The sequence below is a fragment of the Monodon monoceros genome, unplaced genomic scaffold, assembly GCF_005190385.1.
Source record: "Monodon monoceros isolate NGI ecotype Baffin Bay Population unplaced genomic scaffold, NGI_Narwhal_1 Super_Scaffold_18, whole genome shotgun sequence".
In the NCBI taxonomy this organism is placed as follows: Eukaryota; Metazoa; Chordata; class Mammalia; order Artiodactyla; family Monodontidae; genus Monodon; species Monodon monoceros.
This window is the reverse complement of record NW_021703774.1, coordinates 25061966-25085694: the sequence shown is the minus strand read 5'-3', so window position 1 is coordinate 25085694 and position 23729 is coordinate 25061966. Positions and strand designations below refer to the sequence as shown.

At 46.8% G+C, this 23729-nt stretch overlaps 1 protein-coding gene across 3 annotated transcripts in view; it reads right to left on the bottom strand.

Moving 5' to 3' along the window:
• Positions 1-23729, bottom strand: part of SMYD3 (SET and MYND domain containing 3) — a 703830-nt gene that overhangs the window by 83193 nt on the left and 596908 nt on the right. For all 3 annotated transcript variants that reach the window (XM_029229197.1, XM_029229196.1, XM_029229198.1), the window contains one exon: positions 20519-20693. In XM_029229197.1, coding sequence (XP_029085030.1) covers positions 20519-20693 — 175 coding nt within the window. The remainder of the gene's footprint in view (positions 1-20518; positions 20694-23729) is intronic.

Sequence of the window (23729 nt, the reverse complement as noted above, 5' to 3'; positions counted from 1 at the left end):
CATCTGACTTAATGCCTGGCTCAATAATCAGCCAAGAGGTTGGGTCTCACTTTTTAGGGGTCATTTACATGCAGAGCCCCTCTGGGTTCAGAAACTCTCAATAAATCAGTGTGTGTAGCACACTCATTCCCAAACTTAACAGCTATAGTTTCGGTAGCCTTTAGGCTGAAAATTCATCCTGTGTCAAATGGATAGGCAGTAAATAAGGTAGAGCACTTTTACCCAAGTATTCTCCATGGAACCCCAGGGTTCCATGGGCAGTTAAGTTTGAAAAAATGTACTCCACCTCTGCTTTATTCTGGGATCCTAAGGCATCATCAATTGTAAGCTCCCCATTGATTTAACAGCAGTTTTTTGAAGGTATGGGGAGAAACACCTGATTACAAGAACGCAGTTTTGTTTTTAAATTATAAGAGCTTACATTTAGCTATACAGGTACTTATAAGCTCCCTTCTTCAATATCTCAGTAACAGTTTGTATCTAATCATTTTTGCCTTCAGATTCTAAAGGTTTTCTGAATCACTTTTGACCTTTGGAAGTTATCTTAAATATCATGGTGATGAATTGCTTTTTATAAACTTTTCATGATCTTGATTTCTTCTGTACCTTTAGGATAAACAACATAACTCTGAATCCTATAAAGGAATATTAGATTCACGTGGCTTTTCTTTTTGATAAGTTTATAGTTTCCTCTTTTCCTTAACTGAATAACATGTCACTAGAAGGTATCAACTTCCTTAAGTGTCAGCTGGAAGCTTTTGATAGATGCTTGGAGATGGAATTAAGGTTCTTCACAATGAAGGAATCATCGTTTCAAGAACTGTCACACCGTCTTCTCATTTCGAAACTTCTATGATCCATTTCTTGAAATATGGCAATTTCTATCACCTTTAACTACACTACCTGGGGTGTGGCAGAAAATTTGCCTTTACAATGCTACTTTATAACAGTCTTCTCTTTCTTTCTGCATTGGGTCTTCGTTGCGGCACGTGGGCTTTCTCCAGCTGCAGCGAGCGGGGGCAGCTCTTCGTTGCGGTGCATGGGCTTCTCATTGCAGTGGCTTCTCCCGCTGAGAAGCACGGGCTCTAGGCACGTGGGCTTCAGTAGTTGTGGCGCGTGGGCTTCAGTAGTCGTGGCTCGCGGGCTCCAGAGCACCAGCTTAGCAGCTGCGGTGCATGGGCTTCGTTGCTCCGCGGCATGTGGGATCTTCCCGGACCAGGGCTCGAACCTGTGTCCCCTGCATTGGCAGGCAGATTCCTAACCATTGCGCCACCAGGGAAGCCCAGTCTTTTCTTTTTAAAAACACATTTTGTTTGGGGATAATTTTAGATTTATAGAAAAGTTGCAACGATAGTACAGAGTTCCCATAAACCCTTCTCCAGTTTTGCCTGTTGTTAAGATCTTACATGACCAAGGAACATTTGCCATAACTAAGAAAGCTACGTTGGCATACTACTGTTAATTAAGTTCCAGGCTTTATTTGGATTTTTCTAGTGCTTCCACCAATGTCCCCTCTCTGTCCTGGAATCCAATTCAGGGACAACACCGTAGTCAGTTGTCTTGTCTCCCCAGTCTCTCGTGGTCTGTAGCAGTTTCTCAATCTTTCCTAGACAGTCTTAAAGAGCATTGGCCAAGTATTCTGTACAATGTACCCGGATCTGGGTTTTTCTCATGACTACATGGGGCTTATGGGTTTTTGTAAACAGTATCAGAGGGGGCATGATAGGCACATGGCATCACTGATGATGCTAATCTACTTGGTTAAGGTGTTGTTTGCTTGGCTTTTTCCACTGCAAGTAATAGCCTTTCTTTCGTTCTTTCTTTTTTATATAACAGTCTTTTAAAAGGCATTTTAAAAGTCAGTGAAAGGATCTAAGTTAAAATTTAACCTTGGTGGGCTATTTTAAGAACTCACTCAAGGGGCCATGAGATGAACAGGTCTCTGGGAAGAGTTAAGTCTCGACATTTTGTGCAGGTGGGGCAGCCTCAGCACATCCGCAACCCCTGCTGGGTGCCAGGCAGGTTGTTCTGACCTGGGCCAGGAGGAGGCTGAGGCGAGGAAGGCTCTGGGCACACTCACTCCTGGGTCTTACCTGCAGGACCCTGAGAATGAGTGCCTCCTTAAACCTTGCACCCTACACAGTTCACTTGCCTCACCCTGCTTCTGACACTAAGATTTACTCCAAGTTTAGACACTAGAATGTAAAAAGATGTGCTCTTTATTTCAGTTATTTTATTATTATTTTGTTTTTGCGGTACACGGGCCTCTCACTGTTGTGGCCTCTCCCGTTGCGGAGCACAGGCTCCGGACGCGCAGGCTCAGCGGCCATGGCTCACGGGCCCAGCCGCTCCGTGGCATGTGGGATCTTCCCGGACCGGGGCACGAACCCGTGTCCCCTGCATCGGCAGGTGGACTCTCAACCACTGCGCCACCAGGGAAGCCCGTGCTCTTTATTTTAGGATGAAGTATACTGTACAGGCTCTGGGATGTCCTGCAGTAACTTGTTTAACCCACTGTTTCTCGAATTAATTTGATCGTTGAGTCCTTTTTTTCACTTAAGAGGCGTTTCTTCACCTAAACCTTGGGGACATGAGAATAGAGGGGAAGGCAGTGGACTGGGTCCAGCCACTTGGGTTCTGGACCGGAATCTGCCTCTAGTCCCACCTGCCCGATGTGACCAAGTTTCCTCATAAAGAAACGCTGTTCAGAGCCTCTGCCATCCTCAGCCGCATTTCTGATGCGGTTAAATGGATTTCTTTGACCTCTCACTCGCCCCAGGAAGGCTGTGCTTGCACTTCTGTGAGCTGTGGATGGTCATGAAGACAGTCCTCTGGGAGTGGCTGACCCCTGTCACCATGTTGGGGAGTAAAAACCATCTAGATGGACAGCCGAGCACTCAAAGGCTGACCCCTGCGAGACTCGTTATCAGAACCACTCACCGTTCCACCGTGAAGGCCGGCGGGCTGCAGCTAAGCCCCGCCCTGCACCCCAGCCCCCCATGAACCTCTCTTTAACTGCCGGGACTCATACACAACTTTAATAGAATGCACTCCTGTTCTCTGATACAGGATCTTTAACATTTTCTGAAGAACACTGTACTGGCAGGCTACTAGGCTGAAAATTAAGGAAGCAAATTACGATAGCCAACCTCATTTCGCAGTTTTGAGTAGCCCCGATGGAGCAGTCTTCCCTTTCAGAAGATCACAGCAACGTCCTGAGTAATGATCGTTCAGCCCACAAGCGGGAGACCAAAGAAGGAGATCTAACGTCAGGCTGTGTCTCAGCTACCGGCAAGGACTTTTAGGACACGGGGTTATATTTTTCCTACTAAATGACAGTAGTATTTAGCAGCATGTGTACATGCAGAAACAGGTGTAGAGGGCCATCCATCAAATGAATACCTCACACAGGGAGTCTCTGGGGGAAAATCCCACATTATGGGAATGGGAACATTTTCAGCTATATGACAAGGTGAGCTTAGAGATCAACAAGGGCAGGTATTCACTTTATTTTTTAAAAATCTGTCATCTTTCGTAAAAAGAAGAACGGTATGGTAGGAAAGGTACGAGACTTGGAGTTGGAGGGGCCATGATTTAAATCCTGTCTCCTGAGGCAAGTTTCTTAACTTCTCTGAGTTTCAGTTTTCTCATCAGTAAAATGGGGATAAAGACATCCTATCGACAATGATACTGTAAGGATCGAATGAGGTAACTTGTCTAAACTGTTTTAGCCAGTGCCTGGCACAGAGAAGGTGAGTAGTAAGCACGGAGTTTCCTTGCACTGCAAGCTTCCTTTTCACTGGGGATTAGCTCATGGTTGACATATACGGTATGGCCTCAATTCTGCACAAGCTTGATACTCCAATGCCCCAGCTTTGAGAAGGTCTCAGAGACAACCCAGAGAGGCAGGACGCCATTTAAAGCAGTCTTTGGACTGTGCAGCATGATAAGGACAGACACCAGTGCCCTGAAGCAAGTCCATCGGAACAACCCGATATCACCCAGAGCTAAGGTGTCTCGCTCTCTCTCGACATTATCGAAGGCTCTCTCTCCCTCCTTCTCCTGTTCTCTCTCTGCCCACATTTTGCTAGCATTTATACTGCTCACGGGCAGGAATCAAAAGGGCAGCTAAGACTTGTATTTCCATTGTAGTCATAGCCAGTCTGCTCTGAGCGAGGCGGGTTTTAAGCACAAGTGGGTAGATTAACGTGCATAGATTTCAAGGTCCAAGATGGTCCAGGGATCATTGCTCTGCATGGCGCCTGGTGACTAGACTGTGATCAACAATTAGCTTAAGGCTTTGATTTCTGCTAAATACAGGTGTCCTCGGGAAAGCCAGCTCACAGCTTGCCGGTCAACAGACACCAGTGGGGCTGGGGCAGAAAGATCTGAGAGTGGGTTTAGAAGGAAAGGGCTATAGGGAGACAGCAGCGAGGCCTTGGCCCCTTAGGGGCTAGAGGAGCCACCAGTGCGGGGAGAGGGGAAGGGGTACAAGAGGAATGGCATCACATACGAAGGCGGGGATGCCACAGACTAAGTTTGCTGCACAGACGCGCCTAGCACCAGGATCAATGAAACTAATTCCTGCATTAACCTTCGGGGGAAGTGACAGACCTCAGTTCTTCATCCTTTCTGTTCTCTCTCCAGGACTGCGAATGTAGGTGGCTTCTTGTTAGGCAGGGATGTCTCCCTATTTTCACTGGTTTGGTCCTCTACACGGCATCTAGGAGGTGCCTTTGTAGCACGACACCTGAGCCCATGTGGTCAGGCTGCTTTGGGCCAGACCAGAAGCCCCTGGCTCCTGCCAAACGCTGGCCACCGTGCAGGGTGTGACCCTCACAAGAGTCTCTAAAGCTACTGGGAAAATACCTTTTGTCAAAACCCAATTCTGGCCCATTTGGTTAGCTTCAATACTGCTGTGGCCAGGGGACAAGGGTGACACCATTTGGGTAACATATAAACAGACACCGGAGACCTAAGAGGTGAGACGGGATAAAGCCAAAGCCATGACTCAGTCCAGGATGGCCTGGCTTACGTGGAGCTGAGGAGTGAGGCTGGATCTGAATCCCTGCTGCTCCCTTACCTCGGCCCCTGGACCTTCCCCCTGCTGCCCGGCCTTGGACGCCACACCCTGCAGCGTTCAGGGGCCGGCCCCGAGGAGTGATCTTTTCTCGCAGGACATCTTGAGAGAGATGTTTACGTGTTTATGAAGGTTAATTCCAGGCTCATCCAAAGCCCACGCTAAAGGTGCTAACGCTCTGAGTCGGTGGGCTTTACACGTACCATCTGCTGCTGAGCACCTCGCCGTGGTGCACACTTCCAGTCAGGGGACTGGCCTAAATATTTTCAGCCGCTGACAGATGAAAGCTGGCCTTGCTGGCGGCGTACATTCTTCGGTTCGCACACATGCTCTTATAAGGAAGTGGAGCTCAGCGCACACTCACTCATTCACAGCTGGGGGACCGCTACGGTGCTCGCAAGGATGCTCCAACTTGGACCCACGCGTGACTCCAGTGCCTCATTTTGTGTTTTTAGTGTCACCAGTGTTAATGAAACCTTGACAGAGCAAAGCCAAAAGAAGGGTGTGCCTTGAGAGAAGCCCTGAGAATCAACCTTTAAAGGGGCAACTTGGCTACTGATTTGCCAAGGAACTGGGGCGTCAAACAGGAGCCTATTACCCAATTCGACCCCCATCCCAAGTGATCAGACTTTGTCAGGAGCTGGGGTGATTTTTCAAAATATTTAATAACCTGCAATATGGCGCAGTCCCTAACCAATCGGAGCGATGCCAGCCTTAGCGACGGAGCAGGTCCCAGAAGGAGTGTAGTGCACCCCCCTTTTTGGTTCCTGGATGATGGGAAAGTTTCAGGACAGGAGCCTGTGTAGCTGCACAGAGGGTCTGGGGCAGTGACTGCTTGCCAACTGGGAAGAAATTATTTTAATGCTATTACGAGCACTGGTCAACACCAAGTCGAGGTGATTCTCGGGCCTATTAAGGGTTGGGGGTGAGGGTGTGGACACAAGGGAAGAAGCACCGAAGGAAGAAAGTCTCTATAACCTTCGCCTTTCTGATTACAGCATGGTATTACCCACGGGAGCTTGGTCCCCGTAACTTGCTACTGGATCAATAATTTAAGAATAAGGAAGTTCTAGGGCTTCCCTGGTGGCGCAGTGGTTGAGAGTCCACCTGCCGATGCAGGGGGCATGGGTTCGTGCCCCGGTCCGGGAAGATCCCACATGCCGCGGAGCGTCTGGGCCCATGAGCCATGGCCGCTGAGCCTGCGCGTCCAGAGCCTGTGCTCCGCAACGGGAGAGGCCACGACAGTGAGAGGCCCGCGTACCGGAAAAAAAAAAAAAAAAAGATCTAGAGAGAATGAAACTCCCCCCCAGAGCCAAGTCTCACATTATTAGCCTGGGGGCTGGCAGGCCATCGGAGACTCAGACCTGAGACACCGGGAGATTCCTTCTCGGTCTCCAGGGAATTCAGTTCAATCTTCCAACAGACAACAGAGGCATTGCCAGCTTAGATTTCTACTCAGAACACATACACTTGTGTCTGGGGAAAGGCAAGCATGAAGTATATACTTCAGTGAAAAGTTGAAAAGCATGGAGGGTAAGTCAATTTTCAAAGAAGAAAGTCAGCGGCACAACACGACGGAATGCATGATTCACCTCTGCAGAGCAGACACTGACTTCCACCTGGGAGAATCACCAAAATAGTTGGCAGTTGAAAATATGATTTCTGACTTTTCATCAGATCTTACATTTTATTTTAAGACTGTGAAACAACACGGGATTAAAAGTCTTATTCAGAAACAGAAGTGAAAAGGAGAATTCGGCGTTTCTCTTTGTTCAGAGAAAATACTTTCAAAGGTACTTCATAACTAAAACTTCAACACGTAGGTGGAAGGTGGGGGGGAATGCATGGCTTTCCTTACTTGGTTCCTGTTGGATAGAGAGACAGCCTGTGAGCTTGGGGGCAACAGACACCTCCCATTTACAGTGCTCACCAGTTGCCCAGGGCCCAACCCTTGCGGACAGATATTTGCAGAACGCTCAGGTCTGTACGGCTCCCTATGACTGCTGTCCTGGGAACAGGCACCAATCAGAAGCCGTACCTCTTGGGGGGGCGGGACGGGGGGGCGAGAAGTAGTGGGAGACATCATTCAAGTATGAAATATTCTGCCGCTTACCAGATGTGGGACCTTGGGTGAGGTACCCAGCTCTCTCAGCCACAGCTTTATAGCTATAAACTGGGGCTAATCACTTCTGCTGTTACCTAGAGAGGCAGATCTAGGTTCAGGTTTTCTCATGCCTGACGCTACAAAATATGATTTTGTAGGCCTACTTTAAGGAAAAGAATGCAAAGTTAACAAATACAGAATTGAGAACAGGGTTTTGGAAGGGGCTCATGCAAGTGGAGGATCCTACAGTTTCAGCCTCATTAGCTCCACGGTAAATCCACTTTTGCATACCTGCCTATCTCAATTGAGATAAGAGGTGAGGATACAAAAGTGCCTTGCAAATTGTAAGGCATTATATAAACAAATGACACTGAATTCTTCTACAAATAAATAATGCGTATCGTGTGCTAAGTAGTATGCCACGTGTAGGAGACAGAGCTACGAACAAGACAGACATGTTCCCCCCCTCCCCTTATGGAACCCAGAGTCCAGAGGCACTGCATCATCCTCTGTGGCAGGATGTCCTCTGAATCCTGAATACAGAAGTGAAGCTCAGGAATACAGAAGGTCTGACTGCTTCCCTGCAACACTAGCCCCTCTCAGGGCTCTCCAAGGTCCTGATTCCTACACCCAGCTTTCTGGGACTTGGGTTCTACTCAATCTCAACCTCTGTCTTCTCCTCCTTCCCAACCATCGTCTTCTTACCGACTGCCATTTTGAAACCCCCAGAGCAACAAGCCAACCTTTCTAACCCCACATTTTCAAACGTGAATGGACAGTGGTTGCTAAGGGCACGGGGGCAGTGGGGGTGAGTGAGATTACAGGATAGAGAACAACTAAGGAGCGTAGGGTTTCCTTAGAGGGAGACAGTGAAAATGTTCTAAAATTGATGGTAGTATTAGATGTACAACTCTGTGAATATACTAAAAGCCACTGAATTGTAAACTTTAAATGGATAAGTTACATGGTACGTGAATTATATCTCAATAAAGTTGTAAAAAAACTATGAATGGAGAACCATTCAAGAAAAGTTCAGAACACAGAAAAAGACCAGAAAAAATAAACTGAAGAAAAAAAACTTGAAGAAACTGAGATTATTCAGAAAATGGGAGAGCATTTTTTAAAAGACCAATTACCCTTAGATTCGAGAAGATGTTGAGTTCAAAAAAATAAGAATCGGGACCTATGAAAAAGAAAATTTTCAAGAACCAGTTCTTATAAATTTATAAACAAAAGTTTTGCTGAGATATAAAAATTCCAATAAAGGTCTGGAAGGTTAAGTCAAGGATAAGTCTCAGAACATAAAGCAAAAGGCCCAGGACACTGGAAACAGAAGGTTAACATCTGACTACCAGGACTTTCAGGACAAAAGAACAGAGAGGGGAGAGGAAAGGGAATTAAAAAGGAAAAAATATAGAAAAGATTTCCCAGAGATAAAGGCAGACAGGAGTCTTTAAAATGAAAGGATCTAGCATAAATGAAAACATACCCATGCCTAGATATATCAACGCAAACTTTCAGAACATCAAGGAGAAGAGCAGAGCCTAAAAACTTACAGGAAGATCAAATGGTGATCAGCAAAGAAACCCGAATCCAAGTAGAATCAGAAATGATAGATCTCAGAAGACAGGGTAGCGGGCTTTTAAAATAGCCATTGAAAGTGATTTTGAACTGAGAATTTTATATTCTAATTCTCCATCAAGAACAAGAGTACTAAATCTCCAACGAACGTAGTGGGAAATCAAGGGACATTGCCTGAAGTTGACAGAATGAGAAACAGAGATTTCAGTATGTTGTTTGAAGTTTCACAGTTAGCCATTAAATGAATTAAATAACCTTTATAATTTTCTAATGGAAAGGAAGAGGAAGGAGAGAGAAAAGAGGATAGTATAAGCTAGAGCTTTATTTTACAAGATTCTTCTCATTCTGGTCACTCTTAGCTAGGAACTCTCTAGACACAGTGCAATGGATGCGTGTATCCAGTCTCTTACAATTACCTACAATCATGCAGCATAAGGTTGCATTATCTTTCTTGGTGACTGCACTGCACTAGTCTCCTGCAACCCCCCAAATATATCAGTTAGGAGTCTTTATGTTGTATGAACCAAGAAATCCAATTCACACAGGTTGATAAAAAATGAAATTTATCAGCCTAAGTGTTGTGTAACTCAATACTACAGGGCTGAATTTGGTTTCAGGCAATTCTTGAACCATGGGACCAGGATCTGTCTCCCTCCCTTACCTCTGCTTCCTGAGTTTCATCTCCATTCTCACTCTTTGTGGTCCCAAGAGACCTAACAGCCTGCATCTCCTGTGGCCATATGCTTCCTCTATCGTGAGCCATAGGAATGGGCAGTTTACTTTCCTAATATTGCGAATAGAAGTCTAAGAATAGACCATCATTGGTTCTAACTGGTCTGGCTTGAGTCAGGTGACCAGGGAAATATGATTCTCTAGCTTAAGCTAATCATGCACTGCCCCTGTGGTCAATCAATCACATACAAACTACAGGGCTAGAACATTTGAGGTTCTATTAAGAAAGAGGACGGAGGAATTAATGCTAGTGGGACATCCAAACATAATCCACTACTACAAAACACTAGAAAAATTCTCCAGCCTGTTAGTGAATTTTTAATCACTAATGCAGACTTTTCCATGTATCCCTGTTTAAGTTCATCTTGTTGATGTTGGCCAAATGTTTCTAATTAAGGAGATAATTTTGAAGTTTGGTTTATTCCCCCAAAGCAGTAGTTATTCTTCTCAGCTTTGCATCCCTTGCAAATTTGATATACATAACGGCTATGTATTCATCTCATTAAGTCTTTAATAAAAATGTTGACTCAGAACCAAAAAAGTGGAGCTTTGAGGCACATACCATTACATATTTCCCAAAAGGAGTCTATCAATCTGTTAATGGCTACAGTTCAGAAACAGCTGTTTAAAAGGCATAAACAAACCTTACTAGCCCAATTTTTCCATCTATAGGAAATGTACCAGACGACATTATCAAATACCTTGCTGAAATCAAGGTGCACTCTACCTGTAGCATTTCCAAGACAAATGCAGTCTTCTGGCTATGTTCCTTAGCGCCTACAGCCTGAAATAGGTAATGCACACCGGGACTGAAAAACCTTCCCAAGATGTATCACACGCTGCTATCAGGCACACTTTCTTACACAACTTCTCTGCCTCAGGTAGGGCCTCACCGGCCTCGCCATCCATCCTTTCCTCTTACAGCGAACAGACTTCTTCTCAAGAAGCTTAGCTTGTGTCCTGGTCCAAGTGAATACTGCTGCTCCCTTTAAAATTCCAGGAATCTGCTCTTGCAACACTTCATTCCTCACGCATAACTCTAATGGTACAATGCTGCTTTTTCTTTCTCTCCCATGTCATAGCTTTTTACTTATCAGCCTTTGGACTCTCTTTACCACCTGTGAATTTTTTTCTTTCCAGAATTTTTACTAGACTATCTGAGTAGACTAGTGCAGTGGACAGCATTCTTCTGCTTTGTCCATCATCCACCTACCCTCCATCTTTGGAACACCTTCCATCCATTCCACACCTTGTTACTGGTAGGGCTGCCAGCATGTCATCTCCCTTGGTTCAGGCAGCGGTGGGCATGAGACCCAAAGAGGCCAAAGAAGTCCATCCAAAACACATATTTTAAAATTTGGAGCTAGAGGAACTTCCCTGGTAGTCCAGTGGTTGAGACTCCACACTTGCACTGCAGGGGCACTCAGGTTTCATCCCTGGTCAGGGAGCTAAGATCCCACATTTTGCATGGTGTGGCCAAAAAATTAAAAATTAAAACAAAAAATTGGAGCTAGAGGAAACAGAACCTTTTGTTTTGTCACAGAACTAGGAGAATGTGAACCGGAGGCTGCTGGAAGCCACCTTCTCTACCACATTGTGGGGAGACCACCTGTGTGGTAAAGAATGAAAACAACATAGAGGAATGAGTGGAGCAGAGAGAAACAGATCCAGGGAGAGGAGGAGGGAAGGGCTGAGAGGAAGAGAGACTGTATCCCTGAATTCTGTCACACCAGTTCTGTCCCTGGCTGTGCAGTTTCGTGGGCAGCGAACCCCCTTTCATGCTCAGGCAGTCTGAGGTGGGTTTCTGTCACCTGTAACAAAAAGAATCTTGATACATTCATGTAGTAGGAAGGCGGAGGGTAGCTGGAAAGACCACTCAGCCCGCTATAGTGTAGTAACAATCCAGACCTTTATAACTGAGCAAACCTGGGTTCAAGCTGACTCAACTGCTCTTTTGGTAAATTATAACCAAAATAAAATAAATAAGCCTTGGGCTTCCCTGGTGGCGCAGTGGTTGAGAGTCCGCCTGCCGATGCAGGGGACGCGGGTTCGTGCCCCGGCCCGGGAGGATCCCACATGCCGCGGAGCGGCTGGGCCCGTGAGCCATGGCCGCTGAGCCTGCGCGTCCGGAGCCTGTGCTCCGCAATGCGAGAGGCCACAGCAGTGAGAGGCCCGCGTACCTCAAAAAAAATAATAATAATAAAATAAAAATAAATAAATAAGCCTAAGGTTTGAACCCCAGCTCTGCCACATGCTTCTCATCCTCAGTCCCCTCACATGGAGGACAGGACAGGCTAAACTTCCTCCTCACTGTGCTGGGAGGGTTAGAAGGCCAAGCGAGCTGCCTGGTCCACAGGAGGCTCTTAATAAGTAATAGCAATTACTTTTCAGTTGAGGAAAGCTGAAAGGTAGAGGAGAGCTCTTACAGTCCTTTCGCCCATTCCTCTCAAAAGATAATGCTAACAAAGAGCTGACAGATGCTTCTGCAGTGGCTGAACCCGATTTATCTTACTTTGGGAGGGGTGATGGTGCCCATTACAAGTGAGAGCAGATTTGTTCCTCTTTAACTCTGAAGGGCAGCGTGATGGCGTGATTGGCGTTCTTTGTGCGGGAAGAGCCATTTCCAGCAGCCTTGCATTCTCTGCAGAGTGAGCGCTGTCTCCACTCCCCTCGCTGCTCCCAGGGCCCCGCCCTCTGCCCTGTTCAAGGCCGCAGCCCACTGCCATGTTGCACTCCAGTTTCCTAGTCCCTGACGGGGCCACTCCCCTTGAACATATTACACATTTTTTTCCAGCCTGTGTGCTCTCATGAGCTAAGAGCTTTGTGCTATCTGGGCCGAAGGACATTTTTCGAGCTCAAAATAACTTGGCTCTCTCAAAAATTGGGACCTATCATTTTCGGGGCCATTTATTCCCCACCTTTCATTTCTTTGAAGGGCCTCTTACTGTTCCTTACAAGTGCTATCACCACTCTCTATAAGTGATCAAAAGCATGAGGCTTGATAAATCAGCTTTACTTGTGCAAATTGAAGGTCCATTCATCTATCCTTGGAGAAGTTCTGAAAACTCAGTATGGACTTCACTCAAAATACACAAATAGCATGTGACCAAAAAAAATTTTTTTAATTACAAAAACATGTATTTACGTGAAATTGAAGTTGGTTTTAATCAGTTCTTTTTGAGCCCTTCAAAGTTATATCCAACATTTCCCATTTCTCAGGCCTGCCTGATTTTCTACTGGCTCCCTGCAGGGGAAAATGGGATATTTTTTTCTCTACTTTCTCTTCCAAGAGCTGAGAAAAAGGAAAAGAGATGGCAGCTATGTAGCTTCAGGGGCAGCCAAGCAAGAGATTGATTCAACAGGAGAAATTTAATGCATCCCAAAAGATTCCCTAGGATTTGATATCCTGCCGCTTAGGGTACAATCTGTTGTAATAAGAAACTGAAGATGTTCTGTCAGGAAAGTCAAAGTACTCAGAGATGGCTTGTGAAAGTTAAAAAAAAACAAAAAGTGAAACGTAACAGGAAATGTTTTTATTCTGGAAATGCTTTCTTAAATAGGAGGACAGAGGGCTTCCCTGGTGGCGCAGTGGTTGAGAGTCTGCCTGCCGGTGCAGGGGACACGGGTTCGTGCCCCGGTCCGGGAAGATCCCACGTGCCGCGGAGCGTCTAGGCCCGTGGGCCATGGCCGCTGAGCCTGCGCGTCCGGAGCCTGTGCTCCGCAACGGGAGAGGCCACAGCAGTGAGAGGCCCGCGTACCACAAAAAAAAAAAAAAAAAAGAAAAGGAGGACAGAAGACCATTTCTCAGAGAATATACATGGGTGAACACAGAAGATGAAATGCTTTCCTGTGCAGGTACCTAATCCCAGGGTGGAGGGCGGCTTTCATCTTGCTCCCCAGGGAGGTTGTTTACCGGGAATCAGGCAAATGCAACCGACAAGAAGTATGTCCTGTGCCCCGACCTAGCCTGGGGTGTCTAGAGTCAAGGTAAGTGTGGGGATGGATGACGCTGGCCCATGGCTATGGGATTTTCTTGTCTGAGAGGAGGAATGTGGCTCTGGGCAATGTGCTGATCTAACAATCCTAGCACAGGGGGAGTGGGTGGAATAAAGTTCAGCAGAGGGTTTCAACACTAGACCCAGGGTCTCTGAACGATGGTCGGGTGGTGGCCCTCCGGTAGCCAGGAAAGACAAACACACAGAGCTGTGTGGCCAGGAGACAGCAGGAAGCACGGGTTTCGCATGTGTCCTGCTGTGCACAGCATGTTGGGGGCAATGTGTGGGTCATCTTCCCCTCCCCAGCAGGGGCTGTACATATACCAGCAGCACCCAGTCATCTGTGCCACCCTTAAGTCAGGTGGGAATACCCAGGCTGGATTAAGGCTTGGTCTGTGAAGCTGTCACCTAGGCCCGTCTGCTGTCACCGGGAGCTCTGTCACCATATGCAGCTCTTGTTCAAGGGCCAGAGGCCTGGGGTGGTGGCAACGGGCAGAGGAGCTGCGGCATCCAGAATGGATGGGCTCGTGGCCGCCCCTCCCCTCTTCCAGAGGGGCTGGAGGGTCAGAGCCTCATGCCAGTTCCATGCACAGGCTACCCTTTATTTCTCTTTCGGAACAAAACCCACACAGCTGGGTCATTCTCATGCAACTAGTGGGGTCAGGGCTGGAACCACCCAGAACACTGGTCAATAAATGTCTTTACCCAAACACACAGGTGGCATCTCCAGCAAGATGGTAAGAGCGAAAGGGAAGTTAGGGTGTCTTTAGAGGAGTGGACCACTGAAGGCAAGACGGTTTCATTTCTCCACTGCCCCAAGGAAAGTGCAGTCAGAGAAATTAGTCATCTTGCTCTTCTTTATTCTCCTACCAAAAGCCTCACACTAGCTCCAGGTTATCTGGACCTGGAAACGCGAGTAACTAGGGATGAGCTCAAGTCGGTAGTTTAAGTAAACACACGTGCACCTGAACTGCGGCATCTCATCATCTGGGCTGTTCTCGCCCCCTTCCTCTTCCTCTTTTCTCTCCTTTGCCTTCTTTTTCCTTTTGTTGTATTTCTAGATTCTGAATTAAAAGAGCCCTTTGGAATTAAACTAAGGGGCTGATATTAAGCAGGTTAAATTAAGAGTGCTTGGGCCTCGACGGGCCCCTACCCCAAGTGCCAGGCCGGTGGTCATTGCCCCAGTGTTAAGACGAGGGGCCGTGACTAAGAAGTCAATCTCACAGAACTGGCAGCAAAGAGAGAGAGGCCCCGATTAGAGGCATCAGGTAACTCAGTATTTTACACAAACATGCACACAGAGCTCAAACTCTCATAGAGGGGTTTGGCCACCAAAGATACTTTAATTGAAAATTACAGTGTGGAAACGAAATGATTAAGTGGCTAAGGGATTATTGTCCACATCAGTAAGCAGAGAGTAAAACATTTGTTCATTCACTGAGTGAAATAATTCTGTAAACCTCACCATGGAAGACAGATTGCAAACAAGGTGCATGAACAGTACGCTGGGTGAAGCTCCGATTCTCATGTCCCCTCCTGGCTGGAGACCCAGCTCTGCTTTACCTCTGGGTCCTCCTCTGTGAGTCTGGAGAAGTCCTACAGCTGATACCCCCAGCCAAGACCTTGCCCTCTAGGAATGAGCTTCACGGACAGGTATATGGACACAAGCATCCTCCTGGAGCAGCCTAACAAGGTCTGTGACACGGAGAGACGAGGCAACAGCAGAGCAGGCCCAAGTAAGTGCCGAGTGAGTGAGTGACTGCGCCCCGGGGAACGTGCACCCACATATGCTCTGCTGGCTCTTGGACTAGACAAAAACCCACAGAAGACCAATTGTAAACGTCTTCTGAAGAAAAGCCAGCTTGAAAACAGTCGTAGAAGGTACTGCTGTGATGAAACCTTACATTTCATCAACTTATCTGCTAAAGCTTCTGAGGGAAGAGTCAAAAAATTACTGGCAAAATCAAAACGGAAATGGCTGCTATGTAATTACTGGCAATCTCTGAGTTACAAACACTTACTCGTAACTACGTCACGTACGCAAACCACCAGCTGCATTTTACTGCCATTCTTCCCACCATTTTTTTTTTCTGACAACAAAGCACAGAAAATGATGAGAAAAAATCTTACTCTTTCACGATTCCTTCCCCTTGAGGAGGACTTCATACCCCTCGTGCACTCACGTGTAAGACCCTTTGACATTCCTGTTCTTCTGCCTCTTTCCAGGTAACTTACAAAACGTCATTCTCAGGACTATTTTTGGATAAGTAAATCAATACAAGCAAACCTCACTCTGTAAGAACAGACTTTGATCAGGAAAAGGCCCTTATATATTATGAAATGGATTTAAATCAGATATAATCAATATCATGCTATCCATTCTTAATTCTTTTGGGAAAAGAGGAACACTTTGGTGGGCGGGGGACACAATTTGATAATGGGTATCTGCATTGAAAATGTGCATAACTTCTGATGCAGCAAGTTAGCACTTAGGAAGTTATCATATGGATTCACCCTATGGCTTCAGTCGCATCAGAACACAAGGATGCAAGTATGTGGCTGTTAATCATAGTATTGTTTGACATGGTGAACATACACGGAGACCAGAGGCACGGATGGGCAAATTACCGTACATTCCTGAGATGATATACTAGGTATCTGCTAAAAGGAATGAGGTAGGGCTTCCCGGGTGGCGCAGTGGTTGAGAGTCCGCCTGCCGATGCAGGGGACACGGGTCCGTGCCCCGCTCCGGGAGGATCCCACATGCCGCGGAGCGGCTGGGCCCGTGAGCCGCGGCCGCTGAGCCTGCGCGTCCGGAGCCTGTGCTCCGTGGCGGGAGGGGCCACAACAGTGAGTGGCCCGCGTACGGCAAAAAAAAAAAAAAAAGAATGAGGTAGACATGCAGGAGTCGATCTGCACAGATGTCCACACTTTGTCATAAAGTGAAAAAAGCAAGTTATGGAACATGAGACAGAGAGCGACCCTATTTTTTCCTTCTCTCTCCCACTAAGGAGAATTCTTGGCTTCTCCATCCCTTTTCTCCTTGTCACCTTTCCTTCCCCACCTACCACGCCAGTGGGCATATTTAATAGATCAGGATTGGGACCGAGTCTCTCCCCAAGAAAGACAAGAAGAAGACAGAAAGTGAGGGAAGGAGGGAAAAGTGGGGCTTTGGAATATATTCAGACGAGTCCCTCACACATGGAAAAGTTCAGAAAGAAACTTACCATGGCTATCTTTAGGGAGTGGGACAGGGTGTGAAAGATGAGGATGATTTTTACCTTTCGTCGTTTTGAAAATGTCCTTTCCTAGGAGTATGTATTATTCTTACAACAAAAATTACCAGAACGTGTGAATATACTGAAATGGACTTGAGGTCACGGGGAGGGGGAAGGGTAAGCTGGGATGAAGTGAGAGAGTGGCGTGGACATATATACACTACCAAACGTAAGGTAGATAGCTAGTGGGAAGCAGCCGCATGGCAGCTCAGTGCTTTGTGACCACCTAGAGGGGTGGGATAGGGAGGGTGGGAGGGAGACGCAAGAGGGAGGGGATATGGGGATATATGTATACGTAGAGCTGATTCACCTTGTTATACAGCAGAAACTAACACACCATTGTAAAGCAATTATACTCCAATAAGGATGTTAAAAAAAAATTAACAGAACGTGTGAATATATTGAAAGTCCTCCTCGAAGCCTTAAGAAGCCTCTGTACCTCCGTATCAGCCTCTGGCTCCTAAAGAAAATCAACTTTAACTTGTATTCAATATAATTTAAATCTTAGTTTTTAAAACTATGTTCAGGTTTGTTTTTGTTTTTCTTTCTCCTTTTTTAAAAAAAATTTATGGCCTCCATTGACGATGCTGAGTAGACTTTCATGGGCTAGTCCAGGGGACCTCAGCATGATCTGTAACACCTTCTTCAATAAGAAAATGCTTCCCAAGTTCTAAACTACCAACTGGCAAACTAACTTTTGAAACTCAATTCGTCTTACAGCTGAGGTTTGACTGAATTGTATTTTTAAGTAAAACTTGGGAAATACCTTTAAATTACTTCATGTTGGTAGTGCTAACAGACAGATGACTGCATATATAATCACAGGTACACACATAGATACTCCCAGGAGAAGTACTATAGCTAATACTAAAGACTGCACATTTTGTTGTATGTGAATTAATTCCAAATTGCTTTATGAAACATAAAGAACTTAATATTTTATGTTGCACCATAAAAGGAGCTTCTATTGAATAAAAATAAATGATGGAGTGACAAGAAGGGAGCCGAGGGCAACGCGGTGATTTGGATAAAAATGGAATAATGGACGCCTTCTCCTCTAAGGTCAGCAGTTAAGATTTAGCCAAGGTCAGCAGTGACAAAATCATCACTAGAGTCTTGACCTCAATCTAGTTGCTGAAAACAGTATATTAACATTGTAAAACTGTTACGGCAGATGGCAATCCAGTCACCTCTCAGTAACAAATGCCTAACTACCCGTGTCCTTGGCTACAGGTGGACAAAAAACCCACCCGGAGCATTTGCCGGGAGACTGTGTAGACGGGGGAGGCCCACAGCGTGAGTTCCCTCGTGCACACCTGCGGGGTGAAAACCACTGCCCACCTCGGGATTCCTACCTCACACTCTAAGATTGTTAAAGGGCTTGCAGGGCATCTGGCCCGTTAGTTCTTTATTTTCACTTTTGCCTGAGCTAAAGGGAAAAAGGGCTAAGTCTGTCGGCATCCATCCCTCTCATTTCTCTTAACTCTGTTGGTCTGGATTACTGATAGCCCTTTCCTCTGCTACAACTTTGAAAGCAAATAGTTCAGATCTCACTCGTTTGAAGTGGATCATTGCAGATTCGATTTCTTGAAATACAGAACACCACAGAGCAACTCCTTAATAAGCTCCAGGGAGGAGAAACGGAGGGAAGCTTGGAAATGTGTCACCCAGCGTAAGAACAGAGGGTACATTTACAGAGAGATCGTGACCTGCCCAACACCAGGGAAACATAACCAAAAGTATTCCAAACAACATGGAGTACATTCCGTGGACTTGGCCTCGCTTACAAGAAAGGCCTCTTTGTTTGATTCCAGTTTAAATCAGTGAAACCGCCAGTTAAGAAAGGGGGTAAGAAAGTCCTTCAGGGAAGCCTTGGGGGCCATGGAGAAAAGCGGATTCAAAGGTACACGGAGAACGAGCTCCCTCAAAGGCATGCGGCTTTCGTAATGAAGCCGGGGGACCAACATATATTCCTGCGCCTGGGCGGCGGGCCCAGTGCCCTTCCAGTCCCAGACGGCAGCGGGCGAGCCGCCGCCGAGGGGGTCTGGAGGAAAGAGGATTTTCCGTCTTTGTCTCCTGGCCAGATTCCATCTGCTCACCGGGCAGCCTGGGGTTTGGCGTCGTGAGCCCGAGCCCTGAGTTCAGAGGGGTAACGCCAACCGTCCCCAACCTGCCTCTCACTGCAACACAGAGAACGAACGAAGCCTTATCTCTCTGTATTCAATTCATATGTTCTGAGAACCCACAAGATTCATCATACCTAACAGACATTTCACACTCATGGGAAAGTCTACAGTCCCAGCCCTCAAGGCAATCTCTTATAAATTTGATTAAAGCTGACTCACAGTCCGGATTCCGAAGCTGTTCAACCACAAGGCACTGGGAGAAACCACCTAGAGAAGTTCTGAAAAACACCCTCAGGGTCACCCTGGTGCCGTGGCTGGCCTATGGACTTCTGCCATGCACCTGGCTGGTGGGTCTATGCCATCTTTAGGCCCTTCTCTGTCTGCACCGTGCTCCTGGCTTCCTGACCAAATGTGTCACTTTTTTTTTGGCTTCCTCCCTTTGCCCGGACTGATATACCAGACCCTGGACTTGCTTCTGTTCTTATCGTGTTGATCTTGGGAACTTCCTAGCTCCTGTGTCTTCTGAGGCTCTTCCTCAAGTGGGGACAGGTGGCGCCCTGGGCTCTGCCTCCCTCCCCTCCTTCCCTGAGGACCACTCCCCTGCCTGTTGCATAGGTCTAGACGTGGATCTTCACTCTGCTCAGCCCCTTAGGGCTGACATCATGTCTGCATGGTCTTCAGAGCTGGGAAACTCAGTATTTGCCTGGAATGGTGCCCCTCCTCCGCAGGGGCCTCCCCCAGCCTCCCCAGGTCCCAGATGCTTTCAGGGCACCTTCCCCACAGTGAGTGACCTTGTTCTGTGCTGGAGGCGGCTATTCCAAACTCAGATGATGGTATATGCGTCTCTGTGCCCTTTCTTCTGGACTGATCTATCTCATCTTCCAAACTTATGTTCTTAGCCCACTGCAAACCAGGGTCCCACACCCACCAGCACCAAATTCTCAGCACTAGACTTCAACACTGCCCTCCCTCTGGAAGCTCCCCTGAGTAACCAGAACCTCTAGGGGCAAAACACGCACGGGTCTGGAGGAGCTGAGGCCGGTCAAGAAACAATTCATTACCAGTAGTTCCTTCCTCTGACTCAATGACATGTTTGAGCAGGGCTGTCTCCCTGCTTTCCTGCTTGGGTCATAAGGTGATTATGAGGTCAGAGGGTTCGAGTGAAGGCACCCTGGGAACCATAAAGCCCTGAGAAATGGAAGAAACCAGCACTGCTGTCAGCCAGGTGGAGGGTCCTGTACCGGTGTCCTCACCTAGATCAGCAGGGCTAAGGCCACAGGCCGCAGCCCCCAGGCTACGCCTGTGCCGAGCCCCTCTCTGCTCCCGCAAACTCTGTCCTTGCCTCTGCCATCGCGAGCATTGCACCTTATTACAAGCACTAGCTCCACGTGCAGACAGCATCTCATCAGTCCCTGCACACCCACAGTGCCTGACACACGGAAGGAACTTTACAAATGAAGAACGAATGCCTAAATGAACAAAGGTGTGGTTTTACACGCTGTGAGAAGCAGATGGAACGCTTTTACAAAGCAGCAATGATCAGGATGATGTCAGGCTCTCTCGAGCCTCTGCCCCAAGCAAAGACACTGTAGCCCTTACTTTAGCACCTCCCCGGGACTCACCTGTACGGCTCCATGGTCCGAATGCCGTAGAACAACGCCTCCTCCAGCAGCCCGAGGTTGATGCAGGCGTCCATGGCACAGTCGAGCACCCTCAGCTGGTAGATGTTGATATCAGGAAGCCGCTCAGCGTTGCCGCTTAGGATCGCCTGGCACATGGCCAGAACCTGTTCCCACTCTGTTATTAACCTTAGTTAAGGATTCACTGTCTTCATCAAGAAAAAACAAAAGTAAAATGAGATTCTCGAAAAGGCTGAAGAGCTCCCAGGCACAGGAGGGAAGGAAGCGCCCATTATTTAGCCAGATGAGCTGCCTGAAAACACACTTGAGAAACAAAAACATGTGAGTGGCGTCTCAGAGAAGGAAATTCTGTTTACATCAACAAACCATCTTCCAACCAAGCCTGTGCTTTGAGGGATTAGATTTCCAGAGAACCATTCTTCCTTCCTATTCCTACACGGATTCTCTTTAAACCTAGCCATGAAATAAATACAGCTGTTTATTAAATGAGCTAAAGACTAAGTTAGTTCAGTTTAAAATTGTTTACTCTTTTAGTTTCTGTTTCAAAAATGATCTGAAACGAAAGAAGCTTTAGAGAGACTCCTTTTAAAAAAGGAGGAGCTCATTTTTGCTTCTGTGTCATTTGAACCTTGGCCGTATAAGAAACCAAAAACACAACCCCAGGCACACACTAGGGGAAACAACTTAAAGAAATCCATTTCCAGTGGATCTCAAATTTAAGGTTTTTGATTATAAAACAAAAGTGATTCCAGTCTATGCTTAACCAAATAAAGGTATTCTTATTTTAAACCCCCAAAGTAAAAGATAAATATTAAGAACATGTGGCTTATGTACATAAATTGCAGGCAGGGGGAAAGGATGCTTTGAAAAGGGTGGGGAGAAGACCCAATATTCACTTCGGAGCCACAATGACTTTCCGATTAACCGGAAGTCCATAACTTACTCTCATGGAGCCCAGTGCGACCTTACTTTTTAAAACTGACAAGGCAGTCAGAGCACTGAGGACGTGGTGCATGCAGCATGCCTCGAGTCCTTCAGGTGAACTCCCTCAGGAGCACAGCTGCAGGTGGAGAGAAGGCAGGCCCCAGGGACCTGACACAGTTTCTTCCCTTTCATGCTGTGTTAGGCAAGGCCGAGGCCTAGGAAGATGCTGGGCTGGAGGTGCCCGGCCCCGGCTCCTCCCTCACCTTCAACCCGTGTAGCTCCGAATTCATCTGCTTCCATAGGCTGGAATTCCACAGGGCGCAAGGTTTGCAGATTTACAGAAATGGCATAGTGCTGGACCGCAGAAAAAGCTGGATTTAACTCTAAGCTAGTTCTGTCACTGGTCAGATTTGAGGTTCTGAGGACGTCACCTGTGCTCTGAAGTAGGCCAGAAGTAAAAATGCCTAATGTCGCTGTAAGAATTAAATAAGATACCGTATGTAAAGTTTTTAAAAACGCTTCACGTCTTCTCTCCTGAGCCAGGCAGAACTGTGTACCTGGGACACAGCGGGAGAACATTTAGTGTCTTTCACAAGATCATACTGCACAAGTATCAGTGCCTTCCACCTCCTTTTACTGTGTCATGACCTCCGAGCGTGACCAGCTTAAGGAAGATGGTTCAGTGGAGTAAGGTTGATGGCATTTCCCTGCCATACACCCACACCTTGCCCGACTCTCACACAGCCCAGGGCTCTCCACCCCACCTCCAACTCAAAGCCTCTTCCTCAGGTCCTAACACAGCATCCCCCATCCTGGACACATGGCCCACCTGTCCTTTGCCCTCCCTCCGGCAAAATCTACCTTTTCCACAGTTCAGACTCTCAGGGCACTGCTTTCCAACACATCAGTGAACACTTTTGATAAACCAATCAAGCCACTTGCGTGAGTGGGAGCTCCTATTTTAAGTAACCCTCGTAGGAAATATATTTTTCTTTCAGCGGGGGCCTCTGGTGGCATGATACCTTACCCCAAAGGCCCGACTTCCTGGTTAGAACTACAGGCCCCCTAACACATGGCTGAGGGCCTTTCTGTACATAACACTGTGTAATTTTAGGACGAGTCCTGTCTCTGAGGAGTTGCCTCTGGTCTCGGAAGAGACACATTTATTGAAGAAAAGTGACTTGATGACTTTCTGTGGTATCCACCTGACGTGCACATTTAAAGTTTGCGGCATGTGGCCCCCAGAGGCTGGGGGAAGCAGAATCTTAGGCAACGCACTGGTTTCGTAACAGACTGCCAGGTTAGCCTCTGTGGCTTTTCATCCTAGGATTAGATATTTGATGGATTGTCAGGAGGAATGCCTGTCTCTTACACAATGCCAGACATTTTTGCGGCAAGACTTTGACTCTATTTTAACATCATGTTGCATGACCTCCATAATTATTTGCCTGTTCATTTACATATGCTCCAACTCATTTTAAAGAGGTTTGAGGTGACAAGCCTTAGAAGTAAAAACCAGATGCAGCCGCTGACAGGAATACATCTACTTTCTCCCCCAGCAAGCTGGGAAGGACCACATGACAACTTCCCTTCGAAACACTGGCAACAGTCACCTGGCAAACAAGGCAAACCTTTCCTGTAAAACACATCAGTGAGCAAAAAAATGGAATAATTTTAACTAAGAGGCTTTTCTCCCAAGCTAATGTTGACCTGTATTTGCATTTTCTGGGTGTTTACCACAAGTCACTCTGCTCCGAGGGGAGCAGGGAAGACAGCCCACCCAAAGAGAACAGACTATGGATAACAGAACAGGCACCTTTCTGCAGACTCTTCCATGACCATAAGACGATTGGGGGAAAAGAGAAAGGGGAATACAGTGAATCCACTTGGGAGTTAATCAACTCCTTGAGACTCAAAGGCTGACAGACCACGGGCTCTTACAGTCCTCCAGGGTTTACAGTCCTCCCGAGGTCCCCTCACTATTTACACCAAGAAAATGTATTATGAAGCAACTCCCATTGCCATTGCAGTCATGGTTGACTACAGTCATTAAATTATAAGGATTCCAAGTTCTACTTTTTAGAGATGTAGGTTACGGGAGGAAGGGAATCCAGAAATTTGCTACCTTGTACATATAAAGAGAGTACTACTTACTGTCCCACTAATCCTGCCTATAAATTTGGATTATCATCTAATGGTGGAGAGGAATTCATGCTGACCTTACCATATCTTCCTTAGCCATTACTGAAATTGTTGGCTGGGGTCAGGG